The sequence below is a fragment of the Serinus canaria genome, chromosome Z (genome assembly GCF_022539315.1).
Source record: "Serinus canaria isolate serCan28SL12 chromosome Z, serCan2020, whole genome shotgun sequence".
Taxonomy (NCBI): Eukaryota; Metazoa; Chordata; class Aves; order Passeriformes; family Fringillidae; genus Serinus; species Serinus canaria.
Genome location: NC_066343.1, coordinates 42,212,066 through 42,228,683, shown reverse-complemented (window position 1 = coordinate 42,228,683; position 16,618 = coordinate 42,212,066). Strand labels below are relative to the sequence as shown.

The 16,618-nt window shown below is 39.9% G+C and overlaps 1 protein-coding gene across 2 annotated transcripts in view; it reads left to right on the top strand.

Annotated features, from left to right (window-relative positions):
* The first annotated feature begins 594 nt into the window (after positions 1-594).
* Positions 595-16,618, top strand: part of FOCAD (focadhesin) — a 92,068-nt gene continuing 76,044 nt past the window's right edge. Inside the window, exons 1-6 of one of the 2 annotated variants that reach the window (XM_050987326.1) lie at positions 595-679; positions 4,500-4,602; positions 5,045-5,133; positions 8,053-8,127; positions 9,882-10,036; positions 14,641-14,745. In XM_050987326.1, coding sequence (XP_050843283.1) covers positions 5,077-5,133; positions 8,053-8,127; positions 9,882-10,036; positions 14,641-14,745 — 392 coding nt within the window. In that variant the 5' untranslated portion in view covers positions 595-679; positions 4,500-4,602; positions 5,045-5,076. Of the gene's footprint in view, positions 680-4,499; positions 4,603-5,044; positions 5,134-8,052; positions 8,128-9,881; positions 10,037-10,145; positions 10,232-14,640; positions 14,746-16,618 lie in introns of those variants that run through there. The other variant, XM_050987327.1, reaches the window with a different exon arrangement.

The following is a 16,618-nucleotide window of genomic DNA, read 5'->3' as shown; positions in this document are numbered from 1 at the left end:
AGATAACCTTGGGAGAGAATAATCTAATCTTAGAGAATAACCTAACCATTTCCACACAAATTCCTTTCAAAACATTTCTGAATTTTTCTGAAGATATTTTAACTGAGAGGCATTCTTATACACGCCTCGCAGAAGGTTGCTTTGATGTTAAGGAACGGAAGTGCTGTTTTGCATTAAACTAACAAGCTTAACTGAGCATACAGAATACACACACAGATACCAGCTAGTTGCACAGCAGTTACCAAAATACATCAGAACTGGGTTTAAACTCTTATTTTGTCTATGAGAGAGCTGCACCCTCGATGTTCTTAGAGGTGTTTTCCAGCCTAAGTGATTCTGTAGTAACGTGGCAACCTTCAGCAACCAGACCATCATTTATTCTTCAGGGTCTTCCTGATGTCCCTCCAGCTTGCTGATGACTGCTGCCGAAGCATTTGGGAGCTGACGACACTCACTCCGCAGTCCTTTGAAGCCGATAAAGATCGGTGTACCAGCGCAGAGCCGCGGGCCTTACGCACCGCACGGGACTGCGCACCGGCCGCTGCCCCCCCCCCCCCCCCCCCAGCCCCGCCGCGCCTGCGCCAGGCGCCGCGCCTGCGCGCTGTTCGCGGCCGGTTCTGGGCGGCGGCGCGGCCGTGCCGGAGGCGCAGCGAGCCCGGCCCAGCCCGGTCCGGCCGAGGTGAGGGGCCCCGGGGAGCGCGGGGCGGGCGGCGGGAGCGATCCGCAGCGTCAGGACGGCAGCGAAGTAAAGGCAGCTGCCGCTACTGCCCTGTGTGAGGGGGTGTTGTTTGTTTTACGTTTTTGTTTAAAGCTGGTCATTCTGAGACGTTTGACTTTATCGCACGCAAGCGGAGAGGGCGTGTGCAGGTGTTCTCACTCCTGCCTGGGTGTGAACACAAGTTTTAAATCGAGAGTCCTTAAAAAGGAGCCAGAGGCTCTCAGACCATAGGCGAGAAATGTGGTCTCAGTGAGCCCTGCACTCATTTTCTGTTATGTAGCTTAATTTACTTTGACAGAGTTTCTTTTGGAGAACTGGACCAGATCCGAAAGTGTAATGCACTGACAGCCTCTCTGTGGCTCACTTGAATAAGCAATGCTCGTCCGTCTTAGTGTTAGGAGGCTTTATTACATTTGCGTGGCAAGGATGTGGTAGTAGAAGGGTTACAGGGGTGGCCTCTGGGAGAAGCTGTCAAAACCTTTCCTCACGTCTGACAGAGCCAATGGTAGAGGGCTCCAGATGGATCGGCCCCTGGCCAAGGCCAAACCCATCAGTTATCCTTGGAGATAACAAGTTTAAGAAGGTGAAAACCTGCTACACAACAGCAGCCCAAAGAGAGAAGTGAGAACATGAGAGAAACAGCCCTGCAGACCCCAAAGTGCAGAAGGAGGGAAAGGAAATGGTCTGGGTGCTGGACAGAGATTGCTCTGCAGGCCATGGTGAAGACCGTGGTAAAGAAGCCTGTGGGTGTTGCAACCCATGGAAGTCCATGATGAAGCAGATGGATATCCACCTGCAGCCAGTGGAGAACCCCATGCTAGACTGGTTGGATGCCCAAAGGAGGCTGTGACTCCATGGAGAGTAGGCCATGCTGGAACAGGCTTCTGAAAGGACCAGTGGGAGCATAGAGACAGGAACCCATGCTGAAATAGGTTTTCTGGCAAGAGTTAGGATCCACACTTGAGCAGTCTGTTTCTGAACAACTGTACCCCATAGAAGGGATCCATGCTGGAGCAGTTCATGAAGAGCTGCACACTGTGGTTGGGATCCCGTGCTGGAGCTGGGCAAATTGTGACTGTCACCTCATTTCCTGACTCCCTACTTAGTTTATGGGAAAGAGGTAGAGAAGTTGTTAGTGAGTGAAGTTGACCCCAGAAGGAAGGAAAGATGGTGGGAATGTGTTTCTAAATCTTTTTGTATTTCTTACTATTCTACTCAGTTTTCATTGGTAAAAACAAATTTCCTTGGCTTGAGTCAGTTTTCTCTATAACAGTAATTGCTGAGTGATCTTCCTGTCTTTATGCCATAAGCCCTTAATAATATTTTTGCCCCTTTTCCAGTTGAGGGGCAGTGATAGAACAACTTTGTGGCTATCTTGCAGTAAGTCAAGCACAAGGCTACACAGATGCTTATCACTTACATTGACTAAGTTGAGTAAGCAAGCTAAGGTCCCTTTCCAATCTTTCCAATACCTTGTTTTTTCTTTCTTTATCTTGCGTGTCTCTGTGGTTGGTTTTTTATGTGTGTGGTTAATGTATCATAGAATGTCCTGAGGTGGAAGAGTCCCACAATTATGGAATAGTGGAGGTTGGAAAAGACCTTCAAGATCATCAAGTCCAGCATTTGACTGAAAACCACACTTTCAGCTAAACAATAGCCCGAAGTGCCACATCTAGTAATTTCTTAAACACTTCCGGGGTGGTGACTCCACCACTTCCATCCTTGTGGGTTTTCAGGACTTCACTGGATTTGGTAGAGAGGAAGATTCAGACCAGTTTTGATGAGAGGATTGAACTAGATGAGCTCTGGAAATCTTTGTTCTAAAACTGGCTGATTCAATGATTCTTACTAAGAGTAATACACATGGGTATGGATTTACCAAGGAAAAATTATGCCTGACCCACATGACTGCCTTTAATAAATAGTAATTGGATTTGCAGTCTAGTAGGGGAGTAGGTGTCATTTATCTCCTCTTGAACAAGGCTTTCAACACTGTCTCCCACCCTGTTCCTGTATCAAAGCTAGGATGTATTTCTGCTGGCAGGGCTGCCCTCTGCATGGACTAGAGGAACAGGTGATGGAAACCTCAGGAATTTTTGAAATGACAAATGCCCTTTCTTGGCCCACCACTTATGGATGGGCTGGGGAGCAGTTCCATGGGGTAGCCATGGGCCCTGGCAGGCATTGCTCCAGGATGTGTGACAGAGCTCTGATAGGGTTAGATTTGTCCACCTCAGATCTCATATTGACATGTCTGGTTCTGGATCCTTGTGTAGGGAGAGATAGGGGCTGAATTCAGCAGAGATCATGGAGATAATGGGGCTGGGGCCTTTTCCCCGTGAGGAGAGGCTGTGGTTTCTGGGACCGTTCAGCTGGGAGGAGGGACGGCTGAACAGTGGTAGCCAGTTACAGTCCTGGCACCACTGGGAGGGAATGAAAGAAGGCATAGCCAGGCACTTCACAGGAGTTCATGGAAAAAAGAGTAAAGACTAGTAATGGAGAGAAAGCTTTTATTGATCAGGAGGGCTCAGTAAAGTGGTTCCTTCCCCAATCTTGAGAGTTTTCAGAGGCAACCTGAAACAAAGCCTTGAGCAACCTGGCCTGACTGCATGTCTGAACTTCCTTTGAATGGGAGGTTGAACAAAAAAGCATCTTTAGGTCTCTGCCAGCCTTGATTATCCGTGTATCCTGTAAATTTTTTGGACATTCCGTATGGATACACAGTTATCTTTGCTAAGGGTGAATGCTGATGACTGAGGAACTGTTTAGGTAGGGTTTAGTTTAATTGCACTGTTATAGCTGTTGCATTGTAACTATCCTGTGGATGTTTAGTTTAGATTGATAGAAATTTAGGATTTGTGTCTGATGCAAGGGCAACAGGCTTCTAGTCTATCTGGAATAGCTGATTTGTGCTTACATTGAAAGTATGTTCTGTGCTTGTAATGATTCTCTGTAGTAGTTTTTTCTTTTAATGTAAAAAAAAAAAAAATACCTGATGAGAGGTACAATATAATTCCAGTGTATTTATGTCAAAACTGTCCAGGAAGGAACCTTACCTCATTTTGCTGCTTATTGGGCAGAACAGAGGGGACTTGGGTTTATGTATACAGATAGGCTGTCACATCTAGATCTACTGGAGTTATTAACCATACTCAATAGATATAGGTACATCTGGAAGTGTTTGCTGTAGCAATGTTTAATTTTTTTTTAAAGTAAGATATCAGCTCTAGTTTAATGAGTGTTCATTTATTATATGGACACCTATTGTCTCAAAAATGCCATAACGTCTATTCTAAAACTATCCATACCATACCAGCAGCAGTGTTGGTTTTTTTCTTCTCCTGCACTTTCAGACATATAATCCGTAAGCGTTTGGGAATACCTCACTGCTTAACTGTGTGGAATTTGTGTTCACTGATCTATTAATGTAGCCATTAATTTTGAGTTTTCCTGCCACAAATGGTGTTTTTTGTGGCATATGCAACGTTGCTTGTATCCAGGCTTTAATTCCATCTTTGTTTTACAGTGGCAAGGTTCTAAATGTATCACACTGATAGCAGTCTTGAAATTTGAGTATTTTCCTTGTATATATTTCCTCAGTGCTTATTGCAAAGGATTACACTTAGGTTTTCAACAAGTACTAGCTTTTTGGTATTTTTGGGGAAGCCATTCCAAGGGACTGGAGGTGAGTTTACAGTAAACTGAAATATTTGAGTATTTGCAGTGGCCATCAGTTTCATTGGTGTGCAATAAACTGACTTCTGATTTCTCTTTAATGTAGGTTCATGGGTGCTTGTGAGTACGTGCATATTCCAGCTTACAGAGAAGGTTTTCACTTCAAGTCTTCCAGCCCCTAACTACAATTACCATTTGCAGTCTCACAGGTTGGTCTTTTGTTTGTTTTACTTCTGGTTTTGCATTAAATGACGGAAAGTTTGTGATAATTTTGCATTTTAAATCATATTTGTGAGACTGTGAACATTCCTTTTGAGCTGTCTCATTTTCAATTCAATGAAATATACTTAAAATGCTCTCAAGAATACATGCTCTCAGAGTACACATATGCTGTGCCATATGGAATATTTGTGCAGCTTTAAGAAATGTCTATAATGCATTCTTTGTACAAGACCAATGAGTATTCACCATTTCTTGGGTTCAAGCCCAAAAGACAAGGTGATATGGTAGACTTCAGAGAGGGAAGAAAATGCTTTAATGCATGCATCAGTTGTTAAATACAACATAAATATAGGGGGGGATAGGGAGGGTGTAAAAAATAGCATGCTGTCCCTCTTAGTCCTACGTATATTTTTTGAATCTCTCTTGCAGAGTGAAATTTAGTGTCATATGACAGAGCCAAAATGTTGGATGACATCAAGAAGCGATTTGAATTTCCTAATGCAGTTGTTCAATCACAGGTAATTTTTTTAAAGCATTGAAACAAATCAAGTTGTTTGTGGAAATGTTTGTTCCAACAGCTGCTGCTTATCTGCCTATCTGTTTGGGGGTTTTTTTTGAAAGTCAGAAAACCAGAGAAACAGAGTATTCTTAAATCGTAATCAAATCCTAATTGTCCTTTCCGTGTAATCGAAACACAGGACATAATTGCTCATCACCATAAAGTCTCTTCAGGAAAACCAGAAACTTTTCATGACTGGAAGTTTGGAGTGTGGCCAAGTGGTTTTTAGTAACCTTGTGATCTCAAGAAGCCAGAAATTACCAGATGCTGTGTGTGGGGCTGAAATACTTTGTAATATTTCATAGAACTGCTCTGTTTCTTCCTTGGTGGTAAGAACTGATGAACTACTGCAGTCTTGTCTGTCATCAAGGGATAAGTATATGCAACTCAGCTCAGCCCCCTTTATTTTCTGATCCACACATTTGTTCCTCATCGTTTTTACCTGAAATGATAATGTACAAAAAGTGTTTATCACAGTATGTTTAATGGACAGGAAAGAGTAATAGTAGTAATAGTCTCTGATTCTTTATTTGGTAACATACATGTTCTTTACTTTGGTAATTTCTCACTTCAGTGTTAAAAATGTATCTTTTTGGCTGTAAGTTCATTGCTAATTTCCCAGTTTTCTTCCTCATCCTGTTTTAGGATTAAATATGTACCCATTTGTTTAGTGAAATAAGTTGATCAGAATGCAGTCTGTGCAACCTGGTGCCTCTCTTGCCTTTTCATTTCGGTCAGTTCACCTTGGTTTAACAGTAATTAGGTTTGAAAGAGAGATCCAAGTCTACTTGTCATCATCTTGGCATTTGGGAGAAAAAGCCATGTTCCTGAAAGCTGGAGTTCATCTAAGGTCTGCCAAAGAGTCTTGCACTGGAGATGAGTTTATACCATTAGCCTTGATGAGTAGGACTCAGCATCTTTGAAGCAGTCAATTTTTCTCTAGTGCAGAATGTCCCTGTTGTGCACTGTTGTATTGCTTAAATGTCTTGGCTCATTATTACAGCTGCACATCATTAAGGTCTGCTAATGTGCTTTGGTTGATTTTGTCCTGTTCTTTGGCTGTTTTGGTAGTTTCCACTTGTACTCTGGACCCTGGAAAGCATTCTGTAATCTTCAAGCTGTAATCAGGTCAGGATTCAACTTCATAAGAGATGTCTTCTCTTTCTGGGACCAACCAACATATCTGCTCTGCAGAGTGTGTAGTCTACACACAATCAGAAAAGTGAGGAACTTGAGCACAGATTTGTAGGTCATGAATTTTTACTGCTTAATCAAGTTCTAGAAATGCAGGGAGCTAATCTGCATTTTGACTTTTCTGTGTAGCTGGGTCACTACAAAAGCCAAGTTTCTATTGGTAAGCCCCTTTTCCTGTGTAACAGAAGTGTCTTAAGGATGTGAGTATGAATTAACTTCTGAAGGTCCTTTTAAGCAGGAGAAAGATGTAGTCTTCCCTTGTAAGTGAAATGAAAGACATCTGATGTGCCTGGGAAGCTCACTGTTGCACTTGTGATGGGTTAGTTGTAACCAGAGATAAGTGGTTACATTTGACTTGGTCCTATTTTCTCCTTCTGTTTCCTCAAGAGTAAACTTTCTAAATAACCTGTCTTTTTAAGTCAAATGTGTTAAGAGTACATTTCCTTACTTGCAAAAAGCACAGTCCTTGTAGTTTAGGAGTGCTTCAGGTGCTGTCTTTGCAAGAAATATTAGCTCTTATTTAGGTTTGTTATGACAGGGTAGCAACTTGTGCCTGACTGAAGTAGAAATAAATCTTGAAAGGAGAAGGAACCTTGAAACACTGAAAATAGTCTGTTCATGTCTTTTTATACACTAACAAAAATGAAATGCTAAGTGCTATTTTTATTCCTTGCTGGCCTAGTTTACTTTTTCCAAAAGTAATGATCCGTCATTAGCAGAGAAGAATAGATGCAGCAGCTGTTCTGGGCTCATTGATAATCTGAAATATTTTTGTGCTGTTACTATGAAAACATGTCTTTCTGTCTTTCACAAAAAATGGGCTTTCTGGGTGACAGTATCAATAGTTATGAAACAAGACTGAGTAAGACTTTACAGATGAGTGGGAAAACAAAAGCCTAGGTTCAGACAACCTGACGCCTTTGAGTGTATTTCAGTTCACAGTTAGATTTTGAAAGACAGTTTGAGGAAATCAGACTTTACTAAAATAGAATGAGGAACTTAATCTTTACCTCAAAAGAATAAACCTGGGCTGTTTTGGGGAACTGAAGCTTTTTGTTTTGAAGACCTTGACTGTTTGAAGCTTGTTAATGATTTCTGCCATGTAATAGCTTAATGAGGAATAACGGTAATGTCAAGTGCCCTGTTTAAAGTAAATGAAATATTTCTGGCAGGAGTTGTGATAAAGTGCTTAAGGCAAAACTTGTGGTGCAAAAATGTAGGGAATTTGCTTAGATGTGCAGTATTCTCCTTCCTCTCTTGCTTCTGCTTCCCCATATAGTACAGGATTTAGTAATTACTACTGCTTTTAGGAACATGGAGATCTGTTTAACAATGGAGGTATAAAGTTGTTGCATCAAAATATCTGCAATTCCTAAATACCTATGTACCTGTAAAAAGAGGCCTTTGGGCTTAGTGGAGCCCTGTGGAAGTTTGTTTCTTTTGTGCCTCAGCATTAACAGTAGAAGTGATTATATCAAGATTATAGAAATTTTTGACCCTAAAGCACATTTCAGCTTCAATATCCATAGGGTTGGTATTTCAGTCATAATAAAATGATCATATACAACAGCATTGTAAAGACTTCTTAATGGAGAATTTAAAAATCATGCATGTATTCTTATTTCTTTTTGTTTTATTTCTTTTAATGCATCTTTGTGTGTTTTTTGTTTCTTTTTCTCTTTAGGCAGTGGGCCATCTGATTGCTGCAGTACTGAAAGAAAAAGTTTCTTCTAAGAAGATCAGACAGGCTTCTGACCAGGTCTGTGGCATTTTTTTAACTTTTATCTCCTCTTCCATCCTTGTGTAATTATTCAATGTGCTTTTTCTAGATTTTCCTATTTTCCACTGTGTAATTTTAATGCAATTCTAGAAGTTAAATAAGGTAGTTATCAATATGTATTTGGGCATACAGAAACAAACTCTGGCATCAGAAGAGCAGTTTTACTTCCATTACAAGACTTAATGGCAGAAGCCTTAATCCTGCAGAATACCTATATCTAGCTAAGTTCAGTTTAAAAGAGTTTAATGTGGTTATGTTACTGAGAGTGAAATATGTAGACTGAGACTTTGTCTCTTGAGTTGGAAATTTGTTTACATTGCTATAAAAATTTCAAGAAGTATGGCATTTTACATACCTGCATTAGTGTTACATTTCTTATCAGTTAACTAGACCTTGTATTTCTTCAGGAGGGAACAAGGTGTAAAGGCATGCTTAGAATTTGCATTTAAAATTAGTCAAGCTCACTTAAGTGCATGTCTTTTTAACATAGAGGTATATGAAATGTTGGCAATTTCAAGTGTAACAGCAAATGGGAAAGGTGTTAGCTAGAATTTGTTCCTCTGGTTTTTCTCCCCAAAAGCTGACATTTCTAGAAGTAAACAGAAATTGATCTGTGGATTTTTATTCCACAGTCTGGGGTTTTCACCCTAACATACCCAGACCTGGAAAGTGCTAAGTTTTGATGTGAGGGAGTATTGGATGTTTGTAGTTTATCTAACAAAGGCTCTTTCAGAGTCCTGATCACAATCAAGTTCCCAAATTATGTTCTAGTTTTGAGCTACAAGCTGATATTTTTCCCCTTAATGCTGCTTATATGAAACTTATATGCTTATTAGACTGAAATACAGCAACATATTCTAATATGCTTGGAAGCAGAAGACTGTGCTTGTTAGGCATTGCAGACTCCCTTTATATGCAAGTGTTTTGCAGTGTTGGTTGTTTTAAAACCTTCCTTGTTCTCCAGCTGGAGGTCACAAAGTCAGCAAACTAATCTGTGAATACTAATTTACTACAGAAACCTGCAGCAGTTTTGTTGGTTACTGCCAAATCTTCATGCTTACTAGCAAATAGAACTTTATGTGTTTAGTAAAGGCAACTTATCTTTAGATAGCCATTTGTATGCCTGTCTTTAGCTGTCTGTGCTACACCTTGGTGTAGACACATCTTGTCATGGCAGTTTCAGAATTGTCACCAATTTCATCCTTATTTTTTAAATCAGGAAACTGATGATAACCCCTGCCTGTGGGCACCCTATCCCTGGATGTGCTTAAGGTCAGGTTGGGTGGGAACCTGAGCAACCTGTTCAGTGGTTGCCCAGTGAACAGGGTGCCCAGGTTGACAGTGAGTGGCATCCTTTCCCATGTCCCAAACTTGGAACTAAATGGTCTTTAAGGTCACTACCAACACAATCCATTCCATGATTCTATCTGCATAGGCACAGCTGAAAAATTCATCCACATTACCTTTTTGTCAGAGACAGTAAATGTTGCCTACCATGGGCCTAGACAGCTGAGGGCGAGAAAGTGGAAGCTGTCCCTGCTTTTTTGACTTTTCTTTCACTTTTTGTCCTGAGTTTCTCAGGAATAGAATCTGTACCCCAGCTACCTCTTGTGCTCTCTAAGGCTTCAGGAGACGCAACTGAGCTGCTTTTTCTTTAAAAGTGTGTTTGAGATGACCAAAGATAAATCAGTGTGATTTTTCTCATCACTTGTGTCCCATGCTTTTGCCTTCAGACTCCTGCTCTGAACCTGCTTTGGGAGAAGTGCTGCAGTGAGAATGTTGCCTTGAGAACAGCCTGCTGCGAGGGCTTGGTGGCACTTGTGGTGGAGAAACATGCTGAGCTGGACTATGTTCTTCATGGAGCTCTCAACCTAATTCCCTCAGCAAGGTTGTGTTTGGTTGCCTAATTTTTGTCAACTGGTTATCAGTCATTGCTTTTCCCTTACAAATCAGTCATTGCTTTTCCCTCAACAGAGGAAGAAAAGTTCTGTGTCAGTATCTTCAGACACACCATGGCATTACGGACTGCTGCTGCCCTGCCACTGCCTGAAGAATATTGCTTTCACCTTTGCTATGTGACAGTGTGGGTCTGATGTAAAAACTCTTAGAGTATTCTAGGGATGTAAGCTGACATTGTTAAGTTCAAGCTAGTGCTCCAAACTTTGAACTGTGGAACCTCAGAAGTCAATGAATTGCTTAGTTTTGTTATCCCTACCATAGAAAGGGAAAAGAAAATTACAGCAGCTTCCATTATGAGGGAGTATATTGTGGTTTAACCTCAGGCAGTAGCCAAGTCTCCACCAGCAGGGTTAGGGAGAGGGTAAAAGGTAGAACGCAGCTTCTCCACCAGCAGGGTTAGGGAGAGGGTAAAAGGTAGAAAACTTGTGTGTTGAAATAAGTAAAGTTTAAGAGGGAGAGCGAAAGCTGTACATAAGCAAACCAAAACAAGAAATTAATTCACTGCTTCCCATGGGCAAGTGGGTGTTCATCTATCTCCAGGTGAGCAGGGCCCCATAGCATGTGACTTGAGAAAATAAATGCCATCACTTTAAACACCCCCTCTTCTTTCCCTCAATTTTGTATACTGAGCATGATGTCATATGGTCTGGAACGTCTCCTTGGTCAGTTGGGGTCACCCATCTTGGCTCTGTTTTCTCCCAACCTCCCATGCACCCCCAACTTCTTCCCCTGTGTAGCAGCACGAAGAGCAGAAAAGGCCTTGGCTGTGTGTAAGCCCTGCTCAGCAATAACAAAAACATCTCTGTATAATCAACCTGTGTTCAGCACAAATCTAAAACATAGCCCCATACCAGCCCCTGTGAAGAGAATTAACCCTATCCCAGCCAAAACCAGCACAGATGGAAGTAGCTTCATCAGTCGGTCCAAAAACTGATTGCTCAAATAAAGTCACCCTAAGAATGTGTATTGGGATTAGGAATGCTGCAGTCTGTTTCCTTGTCTGCTGAGGAGGAAATTACTTTACTTTGAAGCTACTTCCTCCTACACAATTCTGGAAATGCAATGCTTACGTCTTGTAGTGGTCTCTTGACCCAGACTGCCCGTCCAACATACTGGCGAAAGAGGCACTGTACATAGCATTTAGAAATAGGAAGTCAAATGATGCCTGGGGAGAGATTTCCAACCTTGGGGAGACTGGGGAGAAATTTATCAACCTTATTAAGTTCCCTTTTGACTGCTAAGTGGATTTCTGCACCAAGTTGTGTAATTCTCTTGCTAGAGACTGGTAGAGTTGTTTTTAGCCAAACCAGCTATTTAGAGCCACGTATGAGATATGTTATGCTGGTAGACTCAGCACAGAGGCTGCAAGAGCCATGCTATTCAAGACATGTTCTTCATCACTTCTCACCTTCACATGATCAGTTTTATGCTAAGGTTTCTCATATTCAGTCTGAGATGAATGTGAACTTTTTCTAACCTTGTGACTTGCTTGTTTATGGGTCTTGGTGTGCTGATGCTAATTCTGTGCTGGGTTTGCTATAAATAACTGCAGTTTCCTATAAGAGGTTTGTAAAGATTTTTATAGTATGGGTAATCTCTGCAAACCACTATCCTGCAAATGATGAAGTTTTGGGGCATTTTGGGCTTAAGGGAGGATTCTACATAAGAATAACAAGTAAAAGTACCTGTGATAAGACTGTGAGAACCTGAGTCCTGTGGCTTAAGGTGGAGTAAAAGTTTTATTAGCTGTGATGCCATCATGATTTTTTGCCTTTTCTTTTTATATACCTTTTATGTATTCTTAGTATTCTTAGCATATATAGTCAAAATCCTTTGTTATGGTATCTTACCTTAAATCCTGATATTCTTCTAGGCCATAAAATTAAACATGCTAAGGGTCTCACAGCTGGGGGCCGGAAAGCCTCGTTATCTTGGAAAACCAAGGCCCTTTCTAGAACATATTTTGTAATCTAGGCTCAAGCCCATCTTAGGGGGGGGGGGTATACTTTATAATATAGAGAGATGTCATACCATTCATTTCAACTCCTCACTGAGGAATCTTTGTCAAATATGCTGATTTGCAAGGTCTATGGAACTGTATGCATGATATACTGTGTGCATTTCAGTGTATTCCACCTTGATTAATGGTTGCACCTAATGATACTTATTAAATACCAAGATAAAAACCCTTCTATGCCTTAACCATCTCTGGTTCATAATTCTAGGACCAGGGAAAAGGCATCAGCTGTGGCCTGCAGACTAAAAAATTTGAATTTGCTGTTCAGCTGAGGGTTTGTTACAGTATCAACAGTTTATAAGGTTATGAAATATTAATACAGCTTTGTACTGTGGAAAATAAAAAGTGTAAAGTTAGTTATTTAGAATTAGGTTAACCTTAAAAACAAACTCAGAGTTACATATTGAAAGGACTTCAATCTGCCCCACTTCTACACAATTTGAAACTTCTTAAAAAATTTTTTTCATGTGTGAAACCAACACATGACTGATTGGTATACTAAATGCTGGCAAATTATGTAATAACCTTTTATGTAGTTTTGGCTTCTTTCCCACTGCCACCCCCTCCTTCCCCAAGCTGCTACAAGTGAAACCACATACACTATGGATTGCAAAGCAGAGTTTATGTTGCCTAACCACAGAAGTCTGTGGTTTAAAATGTCTGTGGCCTCAGGAGGTCATTAAACTGACAATTTCAGATTGACTCATTTCAGTGCTAGTACTTTTTTTTTAGCCTTGCTTTAGAATTGTAGTCTACAGTCCCTCATCGTGTTCCCTGCCAAATTTTCATCTGTGTGGCTTTGCAGTACTTGGTACTTCAGTGTTGCTGAAACAAAAATTAGCAGCCAGTGGCAACTAACAGAAAGGCATTTGCAAACACTGAGCACTTAATGCTGAATGGAGTTAGGTGTATATTTTGTTGGCAAAGACTACTCACATTGTGTTCTTGCTTCTCTTCTGTTACAATGAATTTTGTAGGGGTTAAGTACACCTGCTGGATTATATTTTGTCAGGTCTATCAAATTATTCACACTAGAAAAGATATTTTTTTTTGGCAGAGCTGAAGATCTCATGTTTATCTGAGTTAACTTGTGTGGTTCACAATACCTTCTCATTGTATATACAGTTGTACTGTAACTGGCTCTTAAGTGTTCCTTTGATGCCCTAAGAGTTTAAACTTCATGGAACATAATATTCACATGCATGTTTGTGTGTTTATGCTTATATAGAAAATATGTTCACTTATGTCGATAAGTGCATGTGTATTTTCACATGTTTTCAGGATTTATCGTCAGCATTCTGTTTAGATGATGGTGGGAAAACACTGCTTGTGTTCAGTAATGAGCAAGGATAAATAATCAATCTACTGAAAAACCTGTGAAACAATTAATTATTGTAATCTTAAAGACACTGTCAGGAGGATCTCTGTGTAGCATGTTTTCAGAATATTTTTATTACTGAGCATCCATGTCTGTAGGAGATGGGAAATGGGATGGAAATCCTTGCAATATGACATGCCTTTGTGTTGCTTGTGTTCAGGAGATGAGTGCAAAGCCTAAAGCATCTCTTCTCTCTCCACTTCCTGCTTGGGAATTAGGACCAGGAGTACTGAAGTTTCAGAACAGGAAAGATGGTTTTGAATGAACCAAGTATTTTATGGTTCATTTTTTTCCTCCTTGCTGCAGTTGCCCAATTGAAGCTGGGAAATAAACTTGCAAATTCCCATTTCACTGGCTTTTTCTACCAGTGAAGAATCTAAAAGGTTGTTCTCTCTCTTCCTCTCCTACACCCATCCAAAAATCTCCTTCCTCCTCTGTGTTTTAGGTTGACTGTTTTGGGATTTAGAAGACTGCGGCACATCTTCCTGTTAGTTGCTTTGCAGCAGAGTTTTGCCAAACCTCAATGTCTTCTTGTATTGCCAGATTTCAGTGCTTTGAGAGCCAGGTGTCACAACAGTCAGTCATTTCAAAGATTACAGGCACGTCTTATAATTGATCCGTTTTTGAAAGAGAGAGAGAAATACAAGCATATTTTATCACTTTTGATCTGGGTCAATGCTTTGCAGCACAGAAGAGAGAATACAGTACTTTGCCTTTAGCTCAACTATAAAAGTAAGCATTTAATGGTGAGGAGATCGACTGTGGGACTCTAAATGTTCCCTGGTGTGCCATACTGCCTTATAGAAGAGTCTGTCTGCTGGTGGTGACAAGTGTGGTAAAGGTTTTACGATTAAAAGTGCTGTTTGCCTTGTATTCCCATTCTTGTAATACATGGTAGAAGCAACCTGTCAAAAGTTTTGATTGATGAGTCAATATTCTCTTTGCTGTTTTGATCATTATGTGAAAAGAAAATAAAGACACATAAATGCACAACTTTCCCAGAACAGTGTGGGAATAAGTTAAGAGGTGTCCTTAAGTAAAACTCAGGTCTCAAGCATAATTTTTGTTCCTTCTCTTATGTACGGATCAATGAATGTAGCTGCATACTTGACAGTAACTCAGTTATTTTTGTCAACAGGAATGTGCACGGCTTAGTAAAAACTATTTGCAAGTTAATACAAATTCAAGCTGTTCAGCTGGGAAAAGATGGAGATGAGTCGGTTTGGAGTCTGTATGGAATCAGGTTAGTTTTACATTCTTTATTTAGAAACAATAACTTTCTGTCTGATTTCGGGGGTGGGGGGGGAAGAAAATTAGGATAATACTGGATTTCGATCTTACTCTTTTTTGTGTATTTTGCTTTGTTCACACTGCACAGGTAATGAAGTGCTGGCACAGTTGCCTACAAAGGTTGTGGAATCTCTGTCCTTACAGATAATGGAACCTGACTGTATGTGATAATGGGTAGCCTTTACTTGCTGATTGCTTGAGCATGTGGGTTGGACTGGGTGATCTGAGTAGGTCCCTTTCAACCTAAATGACAATCTGATCCTGTGGTTTTTGGTTCTTTGTGGGTTTTTTTGGTTAAAAGTTTTAATACAAGGATAAGAGTGCCACCATAAGCTCGAAAGGGACAATGGCATTGGAGCAATGGGAGGCAAGACAGGGAGAGAAAACAAGTACTAGTACTTGTTCAAATACTGGATGATTTCTAATATTTCTTTTAATAAATAGTTTATTTTAAAGCTATTAATCACTTCCTTCTCACTTGTTTTTCCCTCTTTGTTCTTATTACAAAAGTCAAGTTCCCTAATGTCTTTGCTGCTAAGGTCATTGACATGTAAAAATAAAATACTTAAAGATGTAGAGGTATTTATCTAAAGCTTCTTGTCATGCAATATCAGACTTTTGAAGAGGACATCCTAGTGACTTCATCCATCTCTTGAGAAACCATGAGTCAGTACTGACATTAAAAGCCTCTATTGTACCTTTTCTGGAGAACAGAAAAGCTTGGTAGATGTTATGAATGCTTTTCAAGTTGCTTTTTATGCAATTAAGAGGTATCATTGTAGGAGGCTGTAGCTATAATGACTTAAGGATATAAAATGCATTATTTGAGAGACAGGAATCTTGTCTTCAGTTGAGTGAAATGAAATAGTTAAGAAAGTGAAACAGGCTTTTTGGTGTGCTGGATGTGTTTGCATTCCTGAAATCCTTCATGTGGCTATATCAGTTCTATTTACAAAATCCCTACTTGTATAGAGCAGTTTAAACGAAAAGGTAGGTAATGAAGAATGAATTCTTTTGGAACCTTTTTTAAAAGCTTCTGGTAGAAGAAGCTAAGTTAAAGGAACTTATTTCTGGCTTCGTATGAAAAAGAGGGTGGTAGGATGTGACTGAAATGAAGAATAAATTCTGGAATAGTCTCTACCCAATAGAGCAAAGAAAAGTTATTACATTTTTTCACACTCACTAAAAGAGAAGCTACTGGCAACATAAAATGAAAGTGAAATTTGGTAATTCAGAATGGTATAAAGTAAAGTAATAGAGAACTAAAAATAAGAAGCAGACTTTTATTTAGCCAATATAGTTTTTATTTTCTCTTTTGGTTACAGTTAACTTTAATAAAGTTAAATGATTGCTTGATATAGGGTCAAAGCCCTGAGATTTTGAAACCTGATTTCTGGTTTTTAGTGTACAGAACAGCCTATCTATTTATTGTAATGTAACAATTTTTGTAGTTGTGCTCCATGAAATGCCATTAAAAACTGATTTTTTTGTAAGGAATTGAAGAATGTATACAGTAGCTCACCAACAGTAATCTCCCATTACAGTGTTCATAGTTTATGCTGTCAACTGTGCAAAAGTATTCCATATGGAAACCATCAGTGAAAAATCAAAATGAAACAGTACATTCTCAAGTGGTTTGCTGTTGTCACCAGTATTACAGGGTAATAAATAAACGTGGTTTAGGCCAATGTTAATTCTGGACAATAGAATTCATTTTATAATACAGCTTCTTGGGATGACATAATATCATGATCAGTTCCTAAAAAAAAATGGAAGAAAATTAATATATTGCAGATTTGTGCATTTTATTATATAGTGTTTTCCTG